General features: G+C 51.3%; 1 protein-coding gene across 1 annotated transcript in view; it reads left to right on the plus strand.

Moving 5' to 3' along the window:
- DOCK4 (dedicator of cytokinesis 4) overlaps positions 1–17901 on the plus strand; it is a 209823-nt gene that overhangs the window by 186437 nt on the left and 5485 nt on the right. Inside the window, exons 38-50 of the mRNA XM_054726251.1 lie at positions 443–547; positions 1421–1562; positions 2536–2702; positions 3701–3787; positions 8093–8269; positions 10730–10813; positions 11560–11679; positions 12255–12376; positions 12907–13027; positions 14146–14227; positions 14384–14493; positions 15281–15353; positions 17082–17195. Of these exons, the coding sequence (XP_054582226.1) occupies positions 443–547; positions 1421–1562; positions 2536–2702; positions 3701–3787; positions 8093–8269; positions 10730–10813; positions 11560–11679; positions 12255–12376; positions 12907–13027; positions 14146–14227; positions 14384–14493; positions 15281–15353; positions 17082–17195 (1504 nt within the window). The remainder of the gene's footprint in view (positions 1–442; positions 548–1420; positions 1563–2535; positions 2703–3700; positions 3788–8092; positions 8270–10729; positions 10814–11559; positions 11680–12254; positions 12377–12906; positions 13028–14145; positions 14228–14383; positions 14494–15280; positions 15354–17081; positions 17196–17901) is intronic.

The raw sequence follows: 17901 nt of genomic DNA on the forward strand, positions 1-17901 counted from the left end.
TGTGCCCTGGCCGAGAATCGAACCACAACTTCGTGGTTCAAGGGTTGACACACAACCCCTGAGCCCCGCGTCCTCTGCTTTGGTTGGTCAGTTTATCCCCGTCCAACCTGAAAGCGTGCATCTCCCAGATGTCCTGAGTTCCGTGTTTGAGGAGAAGCAAGCCCACAGGTGAGTACACCTGGCACGAGAATTCCCCGAAAGGTTGCTTCTCACGGTTCGTACTCATTTTTATTTCCTTGGGAGGAAAACATTTCCCCGATGGACTGTGCGCATAGAAACCATCTTCCCCGGCGAGATCATGTGCTGACACACCTAGGCTTTCAGCAGGCCAGCGAGCCGCCCGAGAACGAGAGCACGTGCTCCGGGGCAGAGGAAGCGGCCTGCGCTGGGAGGCGGAGGGGCTGGGAGCGGGAGAACTGACCGGCTGTCTCTGCTTCCCCAGATGATGGAGGCCTCGCTGTATGACAAGATTATGGACCAGCAGCGCCTGGAGCCAGAGTTCTTCAGGGTTGGATTTTATGGGAAAAAATTCCCATTTTTCTTAAGAGTGAGTCATGTACTACTTAGTTTGCTTTCATACTTCTAATATATAAGGTGTCCCCCCAAAATGTCTATACACTTCGAATAATTATAAAGGCAGTGTTTATTAAAATACGTTTCATTTTTTAAATTGAGTTATCAGCTGTTAAAGTGTGTCTGCATTTTGTGTGTCGTGGGGGGGACACCCAGTAGATATCGTGACCCACAGAGCTGAGCTGTGACTGGCCCTGTACCCTTTTCAGACAAGTGAGCACATCAGGAAACTTCTGTTCACTTTTGGCTTTGCAAACCCCATTCTCAGGTAGAACGCCTGGTTCTGAATACTTCCCCAAGATAGCAACCAATCTGGTGGGGTTTGCGTCATGAGCTTCCAAGTTTGCTGGATGGATGAGCCATCTTTGGTCATTAGGGTTGTTTCCCTTGGGGACCGGTTCTCACTCTTCAGTTCAGCGGGCCATCCTCGGCGTTGGCGTTCGAGAGAGTGCGGGCCTGTGCGGGTCCAGGTCCCACGCGGCAGACAGTGTAGCCATTTTGCCTTTTTCACCTGGCTCCCCAGTCTCCGGCCCCCACAACTGTCCGTCTGTTCTGTTCTCATATCTAGGAATCGTTCTTGTGTTGTTTGTTAATTGTTGTTTTTAAAAATATATTATTAATTGATTTCAGAGAGGAAGGGAAAGGGAGAGAGAAACATCAATGAGAGAGAGAATCACTGATTGGCTGCCTCCTGCACACCCCACACTGGGGATTGAGCCTGCAACCCGGGCATGTGCTTGATGGGGAATCGAACTGTGATCTCCAGGTTCCTAGGTCGATGCTCAACCACTGAGCCACGCCAGCTAGGCTGTTAGTTTATTTTGTTCGTCCTTTATTCTGCCTGCAGAACAAGGAGTTCGTGTGCAGAGGGCACGACTACGAGCGGCTGGAGGCATTCCAGCAGCGGATGCTGACTGAGTTCCCGCACGCCATTGCCATGCAGCACGCCAACCAGCCCGACGAGACCATCTTCCAGGCGGAGGCGCAGTGTATCCACCTCGGGCAGGGCCACTGCCCCAGGAGCGCCACCTGGCGGGGGCGGCGGGCAGCTGCAGCACTCCCCTGCCGGGCCAGGCTCTGAAATCCCATGTTCACGTGGGCACGGGCAACGTGGCACAGTGGTTGGGGCTGCGGAGCACCGGACCCTGTGGGGTTGCCGTGTTCGTAGTCTCCCTCTTTCTCGGCATCTTATTTTAGCTCGGCTCCTCCTCAGCGGAATTGTTCTGTTTGTTATCATGGGGAAAAGAATCTCTTAGATTCTGTTTAACTCTTTTCCTTTTTAAAAAATACGTTTTTACTAATTTCAGAGAGAGGAAAGAAGAGGGAGGAGAGAGAGATAGAAACATCAGTGATGAAAGAGAATCATCTATTGGCTGCCTCCTGCACACCCCTTACTGGGGATGAAGCCACAACCCGGGCATGTACCCTGATCACAAATAGACTGTGACCTCCTGGTTCATAGGTTGACAACCGCTGAGCCACACCAGCCACGCTAATTTTTTCCCTTTTAATTAAAACGTATCCCTGATTTTAAAGCTCTTTTTAGTGAGTTCCCTTAGGATAATTTTCCCCTGACATATCCTACGGCAGCGACTTCAGTTCCTGAAAATAATAGCCTTATGTTCACTGGAACATATCATTCACCCCCTTTGCCCTTGACATTTTTATTCCCACTCACCCCCTCTAAAAAAAAAAAAATCAGTACATCCATGGGCCCTAAAAATTTTTAACTGATACTTTTTCCAGAACCGCTGACCTAAAACTCATCCGAGACCTATTGTTTGGGAATGAGTGTTAGGAACTGAGTCTGGGCACGTTCTTGGAGATGTTAGTTTACTTCCAGCCAAAGGGGAGCGAATAGCAGATAGTTAACCCACCCCTTCTCCCCGCCACAGCTCAGCGGGAGCCAGGATTGCGTGGCGCTTGCTGAGCGGGGTTCCCTCCTTGACGCTGTGACCCCAGATCTGCAGATCTATGCTGTGACCCCCATCCCCGAGAGCCAGGAGGTGCTGCAGAGAGAGGGTGTCCCCGACAACATCAAGAGCTTCTACAAAGTGAACCACATCTGGAAGTTCCGCTACGACAGGCCGTTCCACAAAGGCCCCAAGGACAAGGAGAACGAGTTCAAGGTGCGCACGGCTCCTGGGCTCCTCAGAGGAGCCTTCTCATTTCTTGCTGCTGTTGAATGCCTGGCGCTAGTTCAGGAGTCTCGCAAAGTGTATTCTCCTCTTGGGCATGGACTTTGTTTCAATAAGAAAAATGAGCCATAGGCACAGAACCCTGGTTGATATCGTCAGCTCTTACCAAAGGCAGCCATGGTTTCATGTGGCCTGGGGTGCTGGTCCTGGCTGGAGGGGGCCAGGCTCTGAAATCCTATGTTCATGTGGGCATGGGCAACGTGGCACAGTGGTCGGGGCTGCGGAGCAGTCGGAGGTTCCGGTGGGTGGGCTCCGTGCTGGCTCGGCAGGTAATGAGAAGGCATCTTTAAGCAGGTCCCGTCGCTCTTGGATCTTAGCATCTTCCTCTTTAAAGTAGAAAGGTCCGCTGCAGGATCCCCAACGCCCTTCCTCCAGGAGGTTATGCAGCCGTGTGTTGGCGAGCTGGTACATGACCCCTGATAAAAGTGAATGGCAAACATTTTTAACCACAGCTCAGTAGCCAGGAAGAGGGCAACATGGGGGTTAACCCGTCTTGTGTTCTACAGAGTCTCTGGGTGGAGAGGATGTCGCTGTAATTGAGGGTTAATATGTCCCGTGTTCCACAGAGTCTCTGGGTGGAGAGGATGTCGCTGTAATTGAGGGTTAATATGTCCCGTGTTCCACAGAGTCTCTGGGTGGAGAGGACATGGCTGTAACTTGAGGGTTAACATGTCCCGTGTTCCACAGAGTCTCTGGGTGGAGAGGATGTCGCTGTAATTGAGGGTTAATATGTCCCGTGTTCCACAGAGTCTCTGGGTGGAGAGGATGTCGCTGTAATTGAGGGTTAACATGTCCCGTGTTCCGCAGAGTCTCTGGGTGGAGAGGACATGGCTGTGACTTAAGGGTTAACATGTCCCGTGTTCCGCAGAGTCTCTGGGTGGAGAGGACATGGCTGTGACTTAAGGGTTAACATGTCCCGTGTTCCGCAGAGTCTCTGGGTGGAGAGGACGTCGCTCTTCCTGGTGCAGAGCTTGCCGGGCATCTCCCGCTGGTTCGAGGTGGACAAGCGCGAGGTGGTAAGGACCAGACTTGTTCGGGGCACTTTCTTCTCACTGCTGCTCGCCTGGGACCCTGCCAGGGTGAGGTGCTCCTGCCTTTGACTGGAAGTTTCCGGAAGCCCTCAGAGCAGTGAGTGGGTGTGTGAGACTGACACACACACACACACACACAGCACTGGCCCCGCAGGTAGAGGAACTGGACTCCACTCTCCTAGTTACTGGAGCTGCACAGCCTTCGCGATCCGATCCCTGGGGGCCGGGCCAGGAAGGTCACAGTGTCTGACTCGGTCACCAGGGCCAGGCCATGAGCTACGCACTCTTGTCCTTCCTCTCACCAGTTTGGAAAGCTTTTGCAGGAGGCCCTGTAACAAGATGCTGAGAATAGACTTGAACACAGGGGTTTCTGACTCCAAAGCCAGCGATGCCATCCCTTCGAGCCTCAGTCTCCTAGGCAGCGGGAGGCCCATGTGGAGGTACCTCCGTGTCGGCCGCACAGTGAGTCCATCCAGTGGCAGGATGCTGGCACGAGAGTCTCCAGACATTTCCAGCAGCCCCGGATGAGTGCCAGCTAGGGAGCTGTGGGTGTTGTTAGAGCCTGGAACCCAGCACCCAAGAGCTCTCGGGGTATAAGTCATGCCCCCAGCTGCGGTCCCCAGGGTGGGACAGGGAGAGCAGTTGCTGATGGCGGCCACATCCTGTGAGACCCCGCCCTGCTGCCCCAGCTGTTCTGCAAGCCCACGGCACCTGGGTGTCAGCCACAGCCCTGCGATTCCAGCATCCTTACCTCCCTCCCCCTCCCTCATCCACGTTGGGGCGCGGCCAGCCCTGCCTGCCTCCCTCCTCCAGCGATAGGAGATGGGCCGGTAGTGAGCGTAGCCTTCCATCTCCTGCTTATTTCGTGAACAAGCCGCTCTGCTTGGTGGGTAAGCAAGAGCAGCGCCTGCCCACACCGTCTCCTGAGAATGGCTCGTCCTGCCGGAAGTCTCCGCGTTGACACCATCCACAGTTCATCACGTTCCGCTAAGCTAGGGGTTTCATGGCATTTCGTTCTGCAGCGCCAGGGAATGCGGCGGCTCCCTGCAAACCCAGAGCAGCTGTGGTCTTGAAGGGTGAGGCCAAGGTCCCCAAGCGGGTGCTCACCCAGTGCCCGGTGCTTTCCGTGGAAGAGGAGAGGCTGCCCCGCACGGGGCTCCGCACGTCTCATTGTTGTGCTTCCTTCCAAATGGCATGGGCCCGGCCCACAGAAATGTTCCCAGCCGTCCACCGCCCTGAGGACTCCGCGAGCCTCCTCTCTGCCCTGCCCAGAGCGCTCAGTTCTGTGCATCTCACCAGCAGTACTCACCCTGAATATATCACACACGTGCATACACACATGCACCTGCACAGGCGCACATGCATATATTAGCACACGTGCACACGCACATACACCCATATGCATACACGAGCGCACGTACACATGCACACTAGCACAGGCACACAAGTACATGCATGTGCACACATGGACGTGGACACAATCGTGTGTGCATGTACACCTCTGATGAAAAGGAGCATGCTCAGATGAAATTGAGAAGAGCATTACTAAACACAAGCCTTTCAAGCAGCTGCCCACGGTATTGGAACAGGCACCTTATGTTCTGTCCAACAGAACCAATCTCACGGGCCACTTTGTTCCCTGAACAAGCCCACTCCTGACACCTGTCTGTCTGCTTCCCGCTGCCTGGCACGTTCCCACCTTGCATTCACGTTCCTGGTTTCCAGTTTCCACTCCTGCTATAGATGGTCCTCAGGACCAGGCACACATAGTAGGCCCTCAATACTCACACGCCAGACTGAACTGAAACTCCTCATTACCTCGCCCAAATCTAAAAGATTCTGAAAACCGAAAGGTGTTTCCGAAAGTTGGGTTCCAAAATGATGAACCTAAGCTGATGGCATGTAAGCCCAGTTACGCTCTTTATCTCACTTAGTGTGAGTATCCAAACCCGTAAGAACTTCTGTGCGTTTATTTGAGTCAAACTGATGACAGTTGGGGGGAAGCAAAAGCTCAGTGGATTGAGGAAATGCTCCAGAGAATGCAGTTTTATCACTTATTTTATACATCAGGATAGAAGGGGAAGATGTAAGAAGTTACATGATGCCCGGCCCGTGTGGCTCCGTGGTTGTGCATTGACCCATGAACCAGGAGGTCGCAGTTCGATTCCCATTTGGGGCACAGCCCCAGTCGGGGGCATGTGGGAGACAGCCAATCAATGATTCTCTCTCATCATTGATGTTTCTATTTCTGTCTCCCTCTTCTCAAGTCAATAAAAAAATATATATTTTAAAAAGGAAGTTACATGAAATCCACTGGTGATAGATTAGAGAGGTGGGAGAAAGCAAAATGGGGAAATCTCTGAGATGAGATAAAAAGTAAAGGAATAGACACTTCTTTTACTTGGGTGGGTGCAGGATGGGATCTGTGGCTTTGGCTCTGTGGGGAGATTGTGCCCTGAGGGGTTTGGAAAGAGGGGTTACTCAGATATTCCAAGGTATGTTATCTTACCTTTGCTGCTTTTCTGGGTCTGGAGCTGAAATACAGGCCTAGATATTATCTCTAGGGAGGTGACCTGTTTCTGCTGTGAATTGCCTGGCCGTTTGTTTAGCCATCAGTTTCCCTATACCACTTGTCGGAGCTTAATGGCCTGTCTCAACATTACCCTCCCTTTTATGGTATCCATTCCCTTGCCTAGTGCATCCTATATAAACCAGTCAATTTAGTTTTGCCTGGTTTTGAACTTTACATAACAGCATCGTACTGTATATATCCCATTGGAACTTGCTTCTGTGATTCGGTATTTTTATCTGTAGTGTTAGTCCATGTTATTACATATGACTGAAGTCAGTTTTCATTGCTGTGTACTATTCCATTGTATGATCATACCACACTATACTTGTGCATTTTATTGTCAAATGGACACATGAATTTGGGAGATAATTATGAGCATTTTGACATGTTTCCTTGTACACATGGCAGGATCATAAAATATAATAAATATGTCGCTGACTTTGGTATGTAATGCCAGGCTGTTTTCCAAAGTGACCGAACCAATTAGAACTTCCAAGAGCAGGAACTGAGAGACTGTTGGTCACATTCTCACGGCCACTTGCTGTCATCGTGTTAATTTTGCTATGTTGGCTGTGGTGAGTAGTATATCACTGTAGTATTACTTTTTACTTCTTTGATCACAAATGAGAGTCCACACATTTTCATATGTTTACTGGCCATTTGGATTTTCCCTTTGTTAAGTGGTTGTTTCAGTCTTTGGCCCATTTTTATTGCGTGGTTTGCCTTTTTCTTACTGGTTTGTGAGGGATTTAAATACTCTGGACCTGGGCTCTCTGCCGGCCAACCTGGTACAAGTTATCTACTTCCTAGCGGGTCCGTCCTTCTCTGCAGAGTGCCTTCTGATGAATATACAGTGTTAATGGACATCGTCAGATTATTCTAGAGGTTTCGGTGTCAGTTTAGAATGATCTAAGCGACCTTCAGAAACGCTGGTTTGTTTCCTTAGCTGAAAGAACCGGTACATGAGTTGTAAGCCGGAAGGACTTCACAGCTGAGAGCTTGGCAGACATTCCTTCAAAGACAGTGTCAGTGACGATACTGTCACAGTACAGCCTGTTGGCACGCGCCTCATTTTCACGTTAGGCGTCCCATGTCGCCTAGAACATTTACCTCGCTGTGGTTCTGTTTGGCTGTCCTTCAGCACGCAGATGCGGGGCCTGTATGACTATCCTGTTTCCATACCTCCCACTGTGTCCCACCTGTGCACCTTGTGGCGATGTGGCACGTGCAGGTGTGGTCCATGCGGGCCCACGACCCATCTTCCCGGGGGCTGGCAGCTCCTGCACTCGGCACCGGCACGCGCGTCTCTGTGCCCCCATGGTGCTCTGCATTCAGAAGCATCTAGACAGGTGACGAGAGTGTGCTCTGAACGGTTAGCCCTTGAGAAGGAAAAAAAGCCACGGTTTAAAAATCATCGCGTGACTTTTTTTCTTTTAAAGATTACATTGATTGTTGCAGTGCTAATATATAATTAACGATTACCAATGATCCAAACCGAGTTCCACCCAATGATTATCATCACCATCGCTTTCTAGACTTTACTAACGCAGCTGATTTATCTCACAGTCCTAATCTATTCCACTGGGTGCCCTGGGAGAGGTATGAATGGGAGGGGTGGGGAAAGGGGCGGGGCCCTGCTCGTGTGACCCTGGATAATGTCCTCTGTCTCCCTGAGTGTCTCAGACTCCAGCGCATGTCTGTGCTCATTGGCTCCTCAGGTGGAGATGACGCCCCTGGAGAACGCAATTGAGGTTTTGGAGAACAAGAACCAGCAGCTGAAGACTCTGATCAGCCAGTGTCAGACCCGGCAGATGCAGAACATCAACCCGCTGACCATGTGCCTGAACGGAGTTATCGATGCTGCCGTCAACGGCGGAGTCTCCCGGTATCAAGAGGTGAGGGTGTGAAAATGAATAATAATAATAAAAAAAGATGAGGGTGCCCTGCCGGCATGGCTCAGTGGTTGAACCAGGAAGTCACAGTTCAATTCCCATTCAGGGCACATGCCTGAGTTGCAGGCTTGATCCCTCCCCAGTGTGGGGCGTGCAGGAGGCAGCTGAACAATGATTCTCTTTCATCATTGATGTTTCTCTCCCTCTCCTTTCCTCTCTGAACTCAATAAAAAAAAAATCTAATATATAAAAGGCTAAGTGACCCATTGTACGTCCATCCAACCGGCTGACCAACCGGCCGGTACATGTGACGCGCACTGGCAGTTTAAAAATAAACGTTGACTTGCACATGCGCAATACATATAAAGCTCTCGCTGGCACCAATTGCACGTGTGTTTCGCTCTGTCATTGTCGATCATGAATTTGGTTGTTTTTGTTGACACTCTGAAGCTGAAAGAAGCAGCGTCATCAACAGAATATGTCTCAAGACCAACTATTGGCACAACATACCTCTGAAATGTCTCAGTGTTGTGCGATCAGCCATAGTACAAACAAGTTTAAAGTACTGTAGTGTTTGGGGATGTTTCAGACAGTTGTCTCTTAAAACAAATATGAGATCACAGGATTCTACTTACAGTGAATGGTTAGTAAAACTTGGAGATGGTAAACTTGATAGCAGTTTTCATTTAGGAATGGATATTATTGAAATCCCCCATGAAATGATTTTTAACGGATCTATTATTGAAGCTACTTTTAGAAGTAGTATATCTATAGAAAATATTAAAAATATATCTAAATGTGTGATTCTTTGTCCAAAAAAATGAGCATGTTCATAAATTAAATGGAAGAAATTTTGGATATACTCGATGGAGATTTCCACACCTATTTGAGTGATGATTCCATCGATTCAATGGATGATACTGAAAAGGAAAAATTTCCCATCAAATTTCTTAATAGTATCCACTCCTTCGGGAATGCCATGTCATAAATTAAAATTGAAAGTAGGTGCGATCATCATGCTACTGAGAAATCTTAATAGTAAATGAGGTCTTTGTAATGGTACTAGATTTATTATCAAAAGATTGCAACCTAACATAATCGAAGCTGAAGTATTAACAGTATCTGCAGATGGAGAGGTTGTTCTGATTCCAAGAATTGACTTGTCCCTGTCTGACACTGGCCTCCCATTTAAATGAATTCGAAGACAGTTTCCTGTGATGCCAGCATTTGCAATGACTATTAATAAATCACAAGGACAAACTCTAGACAGAGTAGGAATATTCCTACCTAAACCCGTTTTCGGACAGGGTCAGTTATATGTTGCTTTCTCTCGGGTGCGAAGAGTGTGTGACGTTAAAGTTGTAAATACTTCATCACAAGGGAAATCAGTCAAGCACTCTGAAAGTGTTTTCACTCTTAATGTGGTATACAGGGAGATATTAGAATAAGTTCAATCAATTTATCAGTCATTGTTTTTATATCATGTTTTTGTTTTTATATCATGTTTTTGTTTTTATATGTCTTCGTTGTTATATCACGTTGTTACTGTTTATTAATCAACTTATATATTATTTTCATACACATTTTACTGATTTTCTTTAATCTGACACTTCTGTTACAGAGAAAGGGCGAATAGCGATATGAAAATACTTCTCCTAATGTCCTTTCAGGGTGCCAGAACCCGGGCACCGGCCCACTAGTATATGCCGTATGTAAATTTTTTAAAAAAGAGGTGAGGGTTAGGGATTGCTGTTTGAAAAATTTCAGAGGTGATTTCTCAGGGTTTCGGGAATCCTTGTGCAAAATATGCACGCACGTCAGCCTGCTAGCACGGGCTGCCGTTGGCCCGGAGGCTGTTGTTAGGCAGTCAGACACATCATTTGTGAGGCATGATCTCTCCATGTCCCCGTGTGATATTTTGAGGATAACAGTGTGTGTGTGTGTGTGTGTGTGCGTGTGTGTGCGCGCGCGCGCGCGCGCGCTTGGACGAATAAAAGTAGTGAGGACATGTTTAACTGATGTCTAAGGAGGCTCATGGCATAGAGGAGTGTGATCTTGTCTAGGAGATGCCTTAAGTCGCCTGTGTACCTGCCCTCTTAGTTCTCAACAGAGAGGCACAATCGCTTGGAAGCGGAAGCCAGCACCTTGGTCACACAGAACCTTAAGGCAACTGATTTCAGAGTGTGATGCCATAAAGCTTATTTATTTGGCTTTGCTATTTGTTTGTTTTATCAAAAACACTTACACAATCTCCGCTCTTCCTCGGAGGTCCGTTCCTTATATTTCCATTCTGACCAGCCGCCCACACGAGGCATCCCTCCACCTGCTCCCAAGCAGGGTGTGCAGTGGTGCCCTGGCTCACAGCAGTGCTGTTCTTTAGAGACCAGAGCGTTAGGAGCAACAGGGTCTCGCCCCTCCTTTGCCGCTCTCCCGCAGTGCGCTGACTGTTCCTTCTCTTCCCAGGCATTCTTTGTCAAGGAGTATGTCTTAAGTCACCCTGAAGACGGAGAGAAAATTGCCCGGTTACGAGAGCTGATGCTTGAGCAGGTGAGGAAGAGGCCTGGCTGGGCAGAGAAGGGGCGTGGCCAGGCAGGGCTCAAGGGGCAATGGCAGCTGCTACTCAACTCAGAGGAATGAATCACTATTGATAGTTGAACAAAGGAAACTTGAAGGGTTATGCTCCTCTCTTTGGGGGATCCTGGTGGCAGGAAACCTTGGTTTACGTTAGGAGCGGTTCCTTGTTACGCTATGAGCGAACAAGAAGACTCCTGTTAACAAACACAAGCAGCATAGCAGCTAGCAGAGAATTCCTGTGCACTTCGTACTTCCTCCTTGATGGATTTTGAAAGTCTGGGGGCAGTGGATGGGCACAGAAGAACCTGAGGGGAGAGAGAAGAGTAACGGGGGAAAGGGGGTGCCCCCCAGAAAAGAGATCCCTCAGGGAACAGCACCCTATCCTCCTAACGGGGCAGCCCCGTCCCATCTGGGAAAGCGCAGGAGGGGCCAAAGGGACACGTAACTGCTCATAAGGTTGTTACAGACCTGAGATACGTGGGGTGGCAGGAACATCGAGTCTTTGGGTTCAGAGACCACGGTCCGGATCCCCATTGTGTCTTCTACGCGCAGGATGATTCTGAGCCTCCGTGCCCCTGCCTGCCCATTAAGGACTGCTCCTGTCCTGCTGGGTTGAGAGGAATTAGCGCTAATGCATGCAGACTGCGTGGGGACTGTGCTTGACCCCACAGGGACTCCCTGGAGTTACTCATCCATGCGGACTCTGTGTGTTTGTCCAGGCACAGATTCTGGAGTTTGGCTTGGCCGTGCATGAGAAGTTTGTACCTCAGGACATGCGACCCCTTCACAAGAAGCTGGTGGACCAGTTCTTCATGATGAAGTCAAGCCTAGGGATACAGGTAGGTACATAGTGCATAGTGTCCGCCCCAGCACTCTGACCTTGAGCTGATTTTAGAGAGTCGAGGAGGTGGTCAACAGTGACATCTGGTGGTACTTCTACCACACTGCACCATCTGACCAGGAGCCTCAGATATTAAAATTGCATTGCCGTCTTTTGGCCATGCTCAGCTTTTGGGAAAATGAAAAAGTAAGCGAGAGAAAGCTTAATAAGCCTGGCTAGTGTGGCTCAGTGGTTGAGTGTCAACCTATGAACCTGGAGGTCAGGGTTTGATTCCCAGTCAGGGCACATGCTTGGGTTGTGAGCTCATCCCCAGTGTGGGATGTACAGGAGGCAGCTGATCAATGATTCTCTCTCATTGATGTTTCTGTCTCTCTTTCCTTCTCCCTTCCTCTCTGAAATCAATAAAAACATATTTTTTAAAAAGAAAAGTTAATAATACTGAAACCTACCATAATAGCCCTACGTAAAGATTTCAAGATACTCAGCACGCGTATCTAAAAATATTTTGAAATACCGCATAGGTTATTTGCCCTCACGGTTCCCCTTCTGAAGGGTTTTCTGCATTTCTCTTAGGAGTTCTCTGCTTATATACAAGCCAGCCCAGTCCACTTTCCTAACGGAAGCCCTCGTGTGTGCCGGAACTCGGCACCCGCCTCCATGAGCCCAGACGGTTCCCGGGTAATTCCCAGGCGCAGGTGAGTCATATTCTTTGTTCTCGTACACTTTGGCACCCCCGCGTGATGATCTGGAATGGTCCGCTCCTTCTTGCACAGTTTGTCACATCCGCTACTTCTTAATGAAATCATTAACCCGCGAGGCAGCTGCAGGCATCTGCTACTGGTGAGCCATCCACAGCATGAGGAATAAATACACACAAACACATGACTAGATTGAGGCAAACAGGAAACGCAAAACAGGTGGATATTTTTCTTATTGATTTGAGAGAGAGAGAGGAAACATCAGTGATGAGAATCATTGATCGGCTGCCTCCTGCACGCCCCGTACTGGGGATGAAGCCCGCCACCTGGGCCTGTGCCCTGACTGGGTATCTAACCGGGGACTTCTTGGTTCATGGGTTGACGCTCAACCACGGAGCCACACTGGCAAGTCTAGGGTGGATATTTTTTCCCTTTGGATTGACACCAAGCCAGCATGGGATAAAGCACAGTTCAAAGACTGAGTTAACGGCCGTTTCTCTCTCCCCCCCCCCCCCGCCCCCCACCAGCCCGCTAAGTTACCCGGCCGTCAACCGGTACTCTTCGTCGTCGCTGTCCTCACAGGCCTCCGCTGAAGTCAGCAACATCACGGGGCAGTCGGAGAGCTCCGACGAGGTCTTCAACATGCAGGTGCGGGACTCGCATTCTGTCTGCTCCTGTCACACGTTTCCCCTCCATCCCCAGCCTGCCTCTGGGCGGTGCCGCTGGGCAGAGCCTGGGAGCGAGACCGAGACTGGAGGCAACCTGGAAGCACTGGCGTTGGCCTCTGGGGCCTGCAGCCGGTCCAGCCCCGCTCCCTGTCAGAGGCAGGAACGGGCGAGGGAGAGCCCCGCGCGGGCGGTCCGCTCTGGGCCCCTCTGGTCCGGTCACCGCACAGCCGCCTCTCAGCATCTCTGAGTCGCTTTTCCCCCTCTGAGGACCCATTGTTTACGGGTCCATTATAAAACCCCTTCCTTAGGCATGTCTGAAAATCCTGCAATAAAGAGTGTTTTTGCCAAAGAAGAAATAATAGTTTTTAGGGATTTTAGAGTTAGTGTAGCTCTTGCAACAAAAATTTATTTAGACGCCACGAAGGTGGCGTTTATAACAACTCTGTAAGCTGGACTTTCCTCTCCACTGTCCTTGAAAAAGAGGCCCCATGCATATTGCCGAATACATGCTTTAACACATTTTGGAGAAAGTGGGAAGATGCATCCTCTGCCTCGTAGAAGCACTCGCCTGCTTACGTGGCTGGTATCCTGCTTGTCTTAGGTGGCCCGCCAGGGGTCCCCAGGCACAGAGATAGCCGGCCAGCACGAATGCCTGCCTTGGGCAGGCATCCAAATCTCTAGTTCTTTTTCTTTTAATAAATATTTTTTTAAATTGCTTTTTAGAGAAAGGGGAAGGGAGAGGGAGAGAGAGAGAGCAAAACATCAGTGTGAGAGCAAAACATGGATGCCTCCTGCACGCCCCCTATCCCAGATCGAGCCACAACCCGGGCATGTGCCCTGACCAGGAATCGAACCAGCAACCTTTTAGTGCACAGGATGACCCCCCCAACCAACTGAGCCACACCAGCCACGGCTCAGATTCTGGGTTAATTCAGACAGGTCTTCGTATCAGTCTGAGTCAGTCAGATTTTCCTACCTGTCTGAATGGCGTTTTTCTCTGTCGGTTAATTTGAAAAACATGTCAGTGGTTTTGTTTTGAAGATGTCCGTGTTGCGCAGCCTCCGAGCAGCCTGTGATAACAGCTTCCCTGTGTTACAGCCAAGCCCGTCTACCTCAAGCCTCAGCTCCACCCACTCCGCCTCGCCCAATGTGACCAGTTCTGCTCCATCGAGTGCCAGAGGTCAGAACCGGGTGCGGTGGGCTGACGGGGCCCTGGGAGCCGCCCAGCGCCTGGGAGCCGTGGTTTCCGTGTCCCTATCCGTGGCCGCAGCCACGGCACTCGGCTCCCTGCTGCAGGCAGTGGCGCCCCTCACTGACCATCCTGCCTCTCTTCCAGCTTCTCCTCTGTTGTCCGACAAACACAAACATTCCCGAGAGAACGCCTGCCTGTCCCCCCGGGAGCGGCCGTGCAGCGCCATCTACCCCACACCTGTGGAGCCTTCGCAGGTAACCCTCTGGCCGAGACCCTAGAAGACAAGGAAGGGTCTGGAATGGTCACATGTCCCCGAAGAAACGCGGTGGCCGCCAGAGGCAACCCGTGGGCTGCGTTAGATGGCGCGTCCCGCCCGCGGGGGCCAGGGGACCGGGGTCTGCGCCTGTCGGGAATTTCCCAGCCACTTTCTCAGGAGACACATGGTTGTTGCCTGAGCGGTAAAGCCGAGAGGGAAGCGAGAATGGTTTTCCCTCTCTGATCGACTCGGCATTTCTGTTTGTTTGTTTTTTAATATGTTTTTGTTGAGTTCAGAGAGAGGAAGGGAAAAGAAGAGGGAAAGAGAAAGAGACGTTGATTTGTTGTTCCACTTAGTGATACATTCATTGGTTGACTCCTGTATGTGCCCTGACTGGGGATCGAACCCGCAACCTTGGCGTATCAGGAGGACGCTCTACCCAGCTGAGCACCTGGCCAGGGCAGCACTTGCATCTCTAAAGGGCACCACCACCTATCTGCTACTTACCATTTGTCTTTTCCTACACTTTACTGTGAAGAGTTATTAACCATTTTTATTTAAAACCTAAGCCGAACTTTTGAAACACTGTGTTCTTTCTCAAAACCTAAGGCTCTTCCCTTTTCCCCCTTACATATTAGTTCTTTGTTCCCGGGGCCTCTGAAATCGTACACAATACTGTTTTGAACAAAAAGTTTCCGTAATGAGATCATCCCTTCATTTTCTAGAAGGCCTCCTCTCCCAAGTCAGCCTGTGGCACCGTAACCACAGGTCCTTGTCCCTTCCAGAGGCTGCTGTTTAATCACATTGGAGACGGAGCCTTGCCGCGCAGCGACCCCAACCTGTCCGCGCCCGAGAAAGGTAAGCAGCACCAGCGTCTGCCCTGGACTGTGCGCGGGCCTGTCTGTCCTCATTGCCTCGTCTCCGCGTGTCTGTGTGGAAGGCAGGTCTCAGGTCTGGAGGATCGGGACTGAGGCGCCCTGGGGGGATGAGCAAAGACGGTGGCTCACGGTGCGGTCTTTGAATGCTGTATTCTGTCGGATTTAACAGCAGAGCCTGCGCAAGTTGGGGACTCCTCTGGCAAGTGGCTTTTCAGTGAGTCCCCGAGGCCAGCCCTGCCTTCCTGAGACGGAGATGTCCAGGAGGCTGCGCGCTCCGCACAGGGAAGCCCACCTCCCAGAGAAGTCCCTGCCCCCCGTTGCCCTCACGCAGCTCCTCTGCCAGCTCATGTCGTGTGTGGTGACCCAGTGCATAATGGAGTGCCCCTGCCTCAAGGTCACACAAAGGAAGCAAACACGTGCATGGCAGCGCGCAGCCCATTAGCATCAGTCTGTGCAGCGTACTGGGGGACTTCCGGGGGGGGGGCTGGGGGAGCAAGGCCCCCACTGGCTTCTCTCAGGGACAGCCTCACAGAGCCAGCGGTCCCACCAGCCCAAAATCAGGAGTCACTAATGAGATGTCCCCGTAAAGTGCCCTGGAATCACCCTCGTTAAGAACTGGGCTGTGTTGTTGTGGAGTATCCGACACAGTAACATCCAGCTGTCCTCGGGAGACCCACATCGGTGAGACCCCGGCCCCAGTTATTTTAAAACAAACGTGGCTTTCATCTTATAAGTCAGATATTGATCTGTGTCTGAAGAATTTAGGAATATGGCCTTTTCCTCACCCTGCTACCGAAGAAAACACAAAAACAAACTGAAAAGGCACCGAGGAAAGGCATTTCAAGAACGGTCATTTCATCCCATTAAATGCACGCCGACCTTTGGTGGCAAAATGTTGACACCCTAGCCACGACCACCAGGGGGCAGTGTGCGCAGGGAGCAAGCTGCGGGACTCCCAGGCCTGCCTGTAACCCTCAGCACAGCGCTGTGGAGAACCCTTTGCATCTAGCCTCCTTCCTGTCAGGGTGGCTCCATATTTCTGCATCTCACTGAAGCGTGCAGCAGGCAAACCAGAAAAGAGGAAGATGCCGACCGCAGTCGAAGTTACGTTGTAGGACGTGCCTCGTTAGAGTGCGTTGACTTCAGAAGCTCAAGTGACGTTGTAGGACGTGCCTCGTTAGAGTGCGTTGACTTCAGAAGCTGGGGTCCTTTTCTCAGAGTGGGTCCAGTCCGCAGGGCAGTGTGGTAAGGCTGTCCTTCCCCGTAATTCTGCCGACAAGAGTATTAGCTTGTCATTTGGCATCGCCTTCCCCCTTTTGAGTGCCACGTGCCCCTAAGTCCCTACGAAAGACTGAGTTTTGAAATAGCCTAGTGGTTGCATCCTTCGTCTGCTCTCTGGCATCTAAACAGGTTTGTAGTTCTCATCAGGCTCTGCGCTACGTGCGAGGTCTGTGGTTCTGTGTGACCGAGTGCAGTGAACAGACACGGTCTCACCTAGTTAAACGTCAGCTCTCACGGCGAGGAGGCAGGCCGAGAAAGGGCCAGGCCTTAGCAGCTTTCGTGTGCATGTGCGTGCATGTGTGTGCGCGTGTGTGTGCGTGTGCGTGTGTGTTTAAATCCAGTTGGTTTCTTTCTTTCTGGGTAACTGATTCTTCTAAGGTCTCGGGTCCGAAGGGCGGAGTGCTTTAGCTATGTTGTTCCCTTCCAGCGGTGAACCCCACCCCTAGCAGCTGGAGCCTGGACAGTGGGAAGGAGGCCAGGAGCCTGGCGGAGAGTGGGAGGCTCCTCTCGCCCCCTGTCCCTCCGCGACCCGCACTGACGGGTGGGTATATGACGCGTGTGCAATAATCACTGTCCCGACTGCTCCCGCTGTGGGTGGTGCTGGAGGGGGAGCCTCAGGAGCTGCCTCGCTCGTGGGCGACGTCCCTCTCTTTGCTGAGCTCCTGCTGCACTGCGTCCCTCGTGACTCTACAGACAGACAAGCGCGTTCTCCGCACGCTGCGCTGGCACTGCCCTCCCGGCCGCCGCCGCCTCAGCAGCCTCTGCTGACACGCTGCTTCCTTCCCTCTCGTGTGGAGCTGATGCCAACGCTGCAGGCGGCCCCGAGACAGGCGCTGGCTGGCGCTAACTCTGATGGGCGGGTGGGGACAGCGACCCCCTGCCACGCTGTCTGCTGCCCGGAGAGGACCGTATTCGATCATTCTCGAAGGCCTGAGTTAGATTTCAAGAACCCCTGACAATGACGGCGGGGGAAGCTGCCTGTGAGTTGACCGCAGGGACAGGGCCCCGTCCTCCTGAACAAGCCCTTTGCTCAGTGACCTCCACGGGGGAGGCGCTGAGAGGGCTGGCCGCTCTGCCAGCTCCCCTACCTGGTGCTGGGCCGTCTTCCCAACACTTCACGCATGTCCAGAGTACTTGTGAAACTTGACGAATACCCCGGCCTCCTGGTGAGAGGAAACACGATACCATTGCCTCTGTGGACTTTTCTGGAGGGTCCGTTTCATTTGCTGCATTTTAGCATCTTTTTT

This window comes from Eptesicus fuscus, chromosome 14 (assembly GCF_027574615.1).
Source record: "Eptesicus fuscus isolate TK198812 chromosome 14, DD_ASM_mEF_20220401, whole genome shotgun sequence".
Taxonomy (NCBI): Eukaryota; Metazoa; Chordata; class Mammalia; order Chiroptera; family Vespertilionidae; genus Eptesicus; species Eptesicus fuscus.